Raw genomic sequence first — 8,113 nt, 5'->3', positions numbered from 1 at the left:
GGACTTCATAAATCACACCTCTGTTTACTTTGGTGGCGTGGATTTGATTTTATGGCTGGATCCCACAGCTTCAGCTCCAGACTAAACAGATAATCTCAGCGCTTCGTTTGCTCTGAGCCCCGTGGCGGCAGATGTGCGTCCGTGTGCGCCTTCTCCCTGCGGTTCTGACGGTGTTGTTGCGGGCGTGAGGGTCCACACACACACACACACACACACACATGCGTGCGCTGGCAGGCTCCTCCTCTGACATCACTGCTGCCGTCACTGCAGCCACCTGCCAGTGACTCCCTGGTGACCGACCGGAGGCCTGACAGTCTCTCCCACGCTCTCCCCCGCTGCCGCCCCTCCGGACTGATCTATAACTCACCCTCCCTCCTGCTCCATTTTCATCTGTCCTCGGCCCCTGGTGTGGGTCTTCCCTGCGCTCTCTGTGTCTCTATGGAAACCCCAAGTGTGAGAGGCTGGCAGGAACCCTGAGAAGGCCTGATCTTTCTTCCCCGGGAGGCAAGCTGCTGCTGGCTTGCTATGCTGATGTGAAGCCCATATCTGCCTCAACAGGTCCCTGTATCTGCCCAGCCACCGCTTCTGCCCCAGTGTGAAGTGGAAATAGCGGTTTGTTGTCCAGCACTGCTCTCCACTTAGGTGGGCAAGGTGAGCGTCCGCCGCGGTCTCAGGCAGTGACACGTGGCAGCTGCGTCAGGCGGGCGGGGCGTCAGTGGGTGCAGGCGCGTCGGGGGCGGGGCGGGTGATTTGTTAGCGCCGGCTCACATTCAGGAGGTGGACAAAAGCCAGGCCCTTGTTGTCGAGGTTTTGAAGTTTATTTTATCAAAATATACAGGGATGTACTACAACAAAGGACGACATTAAAGAAGACATCCAAAACAGGCAGCAATGCAGGGGTCATCGACTGAACACACCCGACCAGCCCCCCACCCCCGTCCGTGGACACCCCCCGGTCACGTGTCTCCCAGTTAGGCACTTGATTTCACTTCCAACCGTCTTTGGTCATAGTTGTGGCACAGATTGATCCCTCGACATGGACATTGGTTTGGTGTTGGCCCTGATGCTGACGGTAGTCCAGTCGTCCTCCAGTGAAGAGCTGACTTGGCCACGGTTCTCACCTGACCACCTCCTACCTCTTGGCTCACAAAGAATCCAGAACACGAGATGTCACAGAACTTGTTACAGAAAGGACTGCACGACGACTACTACTATCTTCACACCTGGAAACAAGGCGTGTACTAAGATACAACATACTGCCGTCAACACGCTGTACACCTTCACCATGGGAACGTCTTGCAAAAATAGACTCCTTCCTCTTGTTACGTGAGGGTAATTCGGATCCGTACGACTCATGCAATGTACAACGTGATGTGTGAACTCATGCACACGGCTTCTTTTTTCTTTTAGGACAAACCCCTTCTGTCAAGGAAACGATACGACAACTCAAGAAGCTCAGTAGTAACACAGTATTTGGCAGTGAGAGAACAGTCCTAGATAATCCATGCACAATATCAAGTTGCACACTCTGGACGAACCCATTAAAAACGACACGTTAATCACACTGAAGAGCGAAGGAGAAACCTGGCGAGCGCGGCTCGGTGTGTCAACAGCCACAGCACAGGGAGACGCTGATGACTCATGCAGTGCATACGTTTTTTTCCAGAATTGAACAATATCGGAAGAGTGATTCTTATGATGAGCGACAGAGCCCGGTAATGACATATAATCGAGCCAGAGCCCAACAGAGCGCTCCGGGAGTTTGTTGTAAAAAAGCCTCCTCCGTCCCCGCAGGTCTATTATAGACCACATTTATCCCTCTGTCAGGCATGACACATCACACCAGTCCCGTCTGCGTGTGCAAGTGTAATGGGTAAGGTTGGTAGAGGAGAGTGGAGCCCCCGGGGGGGATGTAGTAGCTGCAGTAGCTGGGCTCCGTCATGTAGGGCGTGCTGTGCTCGGCCAGGTAAGGGGCCGGCTGGTAGAAGCACGTCACGTGATCCGTGTTGGGGATAATGTTCTGCTCTCCGAGGACCTTCAGAGCCAGCACCGTGATCATGTTGAGAGTCTGGCGCCGCTCGTGGCCCATCAGACACACCGTGCTGTTGTCCACCACGCGGCGCAGCGTCATCAGGTACTGGTACTTGCTCCGTTCCTCGCCGATGAAGTGGTTCTTCAAGTAGGACAGGATCTTCCTCTGCTGCTCCTGCACGTCCGGGAAGTCGATGAAAAAGCGCGAGCACATGTAGCGCTCCAGCGTCTTAATCTGAGTCTCGCTGGCCGGGCGATAGTCCCTGACCAGCAGGTTGCTGTACTTCAACAAGCCGCCGCCCCGGATCTCTTCGGGGTTTCTGGTCGCGATCAAGCGGTAGCGCAGGTGGTCCATGGCGGCGTCAAAGTCCCCGTACATGCTTTCGGCCAGGACTTCAACCGCGGGGACGGCGTCGATGGGGCCACTCTGTTCAATCACTGCAGCACTGGGGGCCTCAGCCGGCAAGACGGGAGCGGCTTCGGCGAGGCCCACGGGTTGTGAGGGAGGCGGCGGATGAACGCTGGAGTCAGGGATGGTGACGGGGAAAGAGGCAGCATGGGCCACCTGAGGTGAGACCTGGTCCTGCTCGCCACGATCGTCTGCCAGTTGCATCTCCTCCTGGTGGTCTGGGTTCAGTATCAAAGGCTCTGTGGTGGAACATACCTGAGGGATAAAGTCCTCGGACTCCTTTGGAGGGGTAAGGCAGAGGAGGGGCGGGCTAAGGCAGGGGGAAGGAGGGGTCAGACAAAGGGGAGGGGGACTGAGACTCAGCATTGGAGGGGTGAGATAGGGGGGTGAGCTGAGGCCCGACGAGGTAGGGCTGAAACTCAAAGGTGGAGAGCTGAAGCTAGTGGCCGGACTGAAGGCGCTCAGCATGGGAGAAGAGTGAGATGGAGGGGTGAGACACGGGGGAGGGCTGAGACTGGGGGGCGAGGGACTCAGGCAGGGGGGTGACAGACTGAGGATAGGTGGGGTAAGGCAGGACACTTGGGGGATCACGCTGTCAAAAGAGGGAGGGGAAGCAATTAAGGTCTCTCGTGCGCTGATGCTCGATGGATCAGTCTGCGGTCTCTCGGGATCAGGCCGGTCGGGGGAGGTAAGTGTGTGGTCCTGAGTGTCTGAGCTGGACTCGCTTAAAAGCAACGCGTCCAGCGTCTGCAGAGGATCGGGGATCTGCGCTTGAGAAGCCGTTTCGACGGCGCCTGACCCATCAGAAGCCTCTTCCGGACCTAGAGTCTCACATGACTCAGAAGGGTCTCGAGGTACAGCTGGTGAGGGTTCTAAAGCAGGAGCTGGATCAGGGGACGGATCGGAACCTGAGTCTAATTTTGAGGAAACGGGATCGGACTGGGTCTCAGCTGAGCTCACGCCTGGCTCCTCGTCCAGTCTGGGCCCCGAGCTGGGCTCCGTACGCGGCGGGCTGACTTCAGAGCTGGTGTGGCTACTGGCAGCAACCTTCCTGCACATCCTGCGAGGAGGTTTGGGGGAAGAGTGTTTCAGCACCACCATGTGAGAGAGTCTCTCGGAGGCCTTAGAAGTGGCCGAGCAGGAGGTCTTTTTGTCAGTTGCAAGGCCGGAAGGTGCAGCTAAACTGTCCTGAGCATCGAGAGGGTGAACCAGTGATTTATCGGACGTCTGAGTATTTAGCGAGCTGTGTCTTTCCTCGGCGCCGGTTTGCTGTGCGTTGTGAGGTGTGAGCGATGAAGAGCACAAACAATCAATAGCCTGTGTGTCGTCTGCGCGTGCTGCGGCGGGTGCTGAACAGTCGACAGATGCCCGACTCGCCTCCTGTCTCCTTTCATCCAGCCCTTCGTCTGGCGACGGAGCTTCTGTCTCCAGCGAGGACGGCTGATCCAGCCGAGGCTCCACGTCCTCCGGTGACGCCTGAGAGAGCTTTGCTGACTCCGACTCTTTGGAGTCCTCGACAGCTTCTTCAAGTTGAGCCGGAGGTGGATTTGAGCGAGCGTGATCATCACAGGACTCTGTTTGCACAGATGTCTCGTCTGTTTCTGAAGTTACACGCGCATCTAACGGCTCCTCCAGTTCAGTCTGAGACGCGGCTTTCAGCTCTTCTTTAGCATCGATTCTTGTTTCATCGGTTTGGATCAGCGCGTCCTTCTGCGATTCACTCTCCGGATCCCTCTCGCTCGGCTCTTTTCCGCCGATCCCGTTACCTTTCTCTTCGCCGGGGCCTTTGCTAGCCGACGTCTCTGACTCAGCTTCTCTGTCAGGAGGACGGCCGTCTGTGTCTGGCTTTTGCTGCGACGTATCTTTCTTCTGGTCGACAGCCTTTTGCCTGTGTAGCGCCTCCTGCTGCATGTAGGACTCGAGCAGCCGGTCCAGGATGATTTGGAAGGAGTCCACGCTGAACTCAAACTGCCGACGCAGGCTGCTGACGAATTTCAGCTCCAGGTTCTTGCCGCTGTTGTTGGACAGCGAGATGAGGCTCCAGCGGTCGTGTTCGTTGAAGACCTTGACCATCTTCTGCACGTAGGCCTCCTTCATGGTGGCGCTGCTGATCCGCTCCCTGTTGACTCCCGGCGGGAGACAGTCCAGCAGGCAGCCCAGAACCGACTCCTTGATCACCTGGGAGGGCGACAAAACGACAGCCATGACTAACGCCTCCGGTGCTGCTTGCATTATTAAAACCTGCGCCGTTTGGATCGGCTTCAACGCAGCAGATCGATACTTGCTCGCCGATCGACTCATAAAACCTTTGACAACTAAATTAAAGTTCGGATTACATGATAAATATAAAGGGGAAGAATCAATTCAGTGATATTAAAAATTCAGTGCAGAGCTGCCCACATTTCCTGTGTGGCCTTGAAACAAGTGCCCCCTTGTGCTCCATAAGAAGCCGTTCATGTTTTTGTTTGGCTGAAATATTGCTGGATTTTCGGCTATTGCGAGCACGACGAGCTTGCTCTCTTCCACCGTTTGAAGAAGGCCCATGTAAAAACTCCATCTTTCTCACCTGGAACTCCTCCTGACTGGGCAGCTCCACTCCGAAGATGATGTCCAGATCCTTGTAGCTGCATCCGTTGTCCCTCACCAGGACGTGGCTGGCGGTGGAGCCGTTCAACCGAACGTCCCGCACCGTGATGCCCTGCCGCTGCAGCCGGGCCCGCACGGCGATGATGATGTCACGAGGCCGGAGCTCCAGCGTGGGGAAGTTCCCGCGCCCGTGGATGGGGACCACGTTGGACAGGACCTGATGGAGAACTTCCACCTGCTCAGCTTTCAGGCAGTGGAACCGTTGACTGGGCTTGGTCTGGGTCATGCTGCTGCCCTGCAGGAGAGGGGCGGGGAGGAGCGTGAGCCCGGCTTGTGAGTCACAGCTTGGTTGGCAGCTTCACCAGGCTGCTAATGTAGCCGCCGTGTTGACAAAGTGACACACGGGGCTCCAGCATGGAGATGTTTGTGCCCATCACCGGGGAGCGTCTGCACTGCTCCTCAAAGCATGAGAGCAGTCTATCTATAGCAGCAGCAGCAGCAGCAGCAGCACGCATCCCCTCATCGATTGTTTCCGCCGGGGGATCAGGGGTTAAGCTGAATGAGTCATCAGCAGCCGACTGCATTAATCACACCAACGTCACTAATTAAAGACACACATCTGTTTTTGTGTCGGCACACGTGCCTTCACCTTCATGACTAACAGCTTTGGAGCTATTTCTTCACTTTCGGGGCTCACGCTTGACTTCCCCTCGCTCCGCCTGTCTCCCTGCAAAACAGCAAAGTTTCCCCGCCGTTGTTAGGTGCGCCACTTTGCGAGCGCTTGACAGCCTTTCTCAGCGCCTGGCTGCACGCACCACGGCGGCTCCTCTCGGCCCATTATGATCTACTGCTCGCATGGATCAATAGCTGTCACTCAAGGCGCCACTGATGGCTATGATTTGTCAATACTCCCAGGGTAAACATCAGGATGCTAATGAACAGTAATGGAATTCTTTGTCAGACATCAGAGGGAAACCACAACAGTCTGTGACAGGCAGGGTGGACGGTTGAAAATGTTACAGTCAAACTCGTGATGAGAGAGAGGAAAACCTGGTGCCTTCTAGGTGTTGACACTCCGACTAAGTACAATAAAATCAGGGAGGCTGCTTTCCAGCGCTCCCCTGCCTCCCCCCTCTCCCGACACACACACACTCCTCAAACTTGCAGCCCGAGTGACTCATCCAGGCACATCAGCTCAGCTCTCGCATAAATGCGCGCCTCTTGCTCACAATGGACCGGGTGGAAAATAAACAGCACCAGGGAGGTCTTCGGCGTGACAGTGATTCAAACAACACCGACTGTGACAGAAGCACGAGAATGTGAAATCCCGCTCCTGGTTGTTCATCACATGACGCGCACCAAATGAAAACACAGGAAAATCAATACATATGGAGTTAGAATTGAGCAGGAAGTTGCCTGTTTTACAGCGGCCGGCCGCCCGAGACGGCGCTTCCAGAGCATCATCAAACTTTTTCCACTACTTCAAAGCTTAAGTCGTGAACTGCTTTCAATAATTACTAGTCGGCCACTTGCGCGGATTGTGTTGCTATTGATCAAACATATCAGCCGTGGCACAGGAATATTAGAAGCGGAAGTGTATGTGAACAGTGCTGACAAACACGTCGAAGCCAGGAGTCAGAGTGTGGGGTCTTACCTGTTGCTGAGGCATCTGTGGGAGCGAGGGCTCCGGAAAGCAGGAGTAAAGCCGCAGCTTCCACCGATCCTCAGGTCTGGGGGAGTCTGGGTGTGATGCTGCTGGGCTGCTCAGTGTGGCGGAGACCCCAACCCGCGGTGGCTGCTGCGGCGGTGACACGCGAGACACTCGAACATGTGGAGCAGCTCATCCGGGCGCTGTCCAGGAGGCGCGTGGTGCTGAAATGAAGAGCGGAACGAGTCCTCCCGCTCTTGTTTTCTCCTCCGGCCGCCCGGAGCGTAACGCAGTTTCCATAGCGACCTGCCGTCATTCACTTATGACTGGGAGTGAGCGAGCGCACGCGCGCGCGCGCGGCGGATAATAGTGAGGATCGGTCTCGTTTGACATCGGAAACATATAACGTGAACAAAGACTTTGTTGTGGAGCATAGCAACGTGACGTCACGCCACAACAGCGAGACTATAAACCTCTCAGTTGAGGTGTGTTTTAGGTGACACTATTCTCACCCCCTCACGCCGGCCTGCGCGCGCGCACGCCGTTCTTCCCACCGGTGTCCATCAGCATCTCCCGCTATGAGTCATCCAGCGGCCCCTCCTCCTGACCCAGCGCGCCTCAGCCCTGCACCGGACCATTTCCTCATCCAGTCTCCTCTCATGCTCATCTCTCATTCACTCATCCGTCTGCTCTCATCCTCATCTCTCATTCACTCATCCGTCTCCTCTCATCCTCATCTCTCATTCACTCATCCAGTCTCCTCTCATCCTCATCTCTCATTCACTCATCCAGTCTCCTCTCATGCTCATCTCTCATTCACTCATCCAGTCTCCTCTCATGCTCATCTCTCATTCACTCATCCGTCTGCTCTCATCCTCATCTCTCATTCACTCATCCGTCTCCTCTCATCCTCATCTCTCACTCACTCATCCAGTCTCGTCTCATGCTCATCTCTCATTCACTCATCCAGTCTCCTCTCATCCTCATCTCTCATTCACTCATCCAGTCTCCTCTCATGCTCATCTCTCATTCACTCATCCGTCTGCTCTCATCCTCATCTCTCATTCACTCATCCGTCTCCTCTCATGCTCATCTCTCATTCACTCATCCAGTCTCCTCTCATGCTCATCTCTCATTCACTCATCCAGTCTCCTCTCATGCTCATCTCTCATTCACTCATCCAGTCTCCTCTCATGCTCATCTCTCATTCACTCATCCAGTCTCCTCTCATGCTCATCTCTCATTCACTCATCCAGTCTCCTCTCATCCTCATCTCTCATTCACTCATCCAGTCTCCTCTCATGCTCATCTCTCATTCACTCATCCAGTCTCCTCTCATGCTCATCTCTCATTCACTCATCCAGTCTCCTCTCATGCTCATCTCTCATTCACTCATCCAGTCTCCTCTCATGCTCATCTCTCATTCACTCATCCAGTCT

At 55.2% G+C, this 8,113-nt stretch overlaps 1 protein-coding gene across 1 annotated transcript; it reads right to left on the bottom strand.

Annotated features, from left to right (window-relative positions):
- Window positions 1-956: 956 nt before the first annotated feature.
- LOC128767269 (serine/arginine repetitive matrix protein 1) lies at window positions 957-6,970 on the bottom strand. The gene is made up of 3 exons (XM_053879199.1): window positions 6,681-6,970; window positions 5,007-5,321; window positions 957-4,618 (listed from the first exon to the last, which is right to left on the bottom strand). The coding sequence occupies exons 1-3, from the start codon at window positions 6,693-6,695 to the stop codon at window positions 1,838-1,840; spliced, it is 3,111 nt and encodes a 1,036-aa protein (XP_053735174.1). The 5' UTR covers window positions 6,696-6,970; the 3' UTR covers window positions 957-1,837.
- Between the last annotated feature and the right edge of the window lie 1,143 nt (window positions 6,971-8,113).

The sequence above is a fragment of the Synchiropus splendidus genome, chromosome 11 (assembly GCF_027744825.2).
Source record: "Synchiropus splendidus isolate RoL2022-P1 chromosome 11, RoL_Sspl_1.0, whole genome shotgun sequence".
Taxonomy (NCBI): domain Eukaryota; kingdom Metazoa; phylum Chordata; class Actinopteri; order Syngnathiformes; family Callionymidae; genus Synchiropus; species Synchiropus splendidus.
Note: the sequence above shows the minus strand (reverse complement) of the source record. Positions and strands in the feature narration are given on the sequence as shown.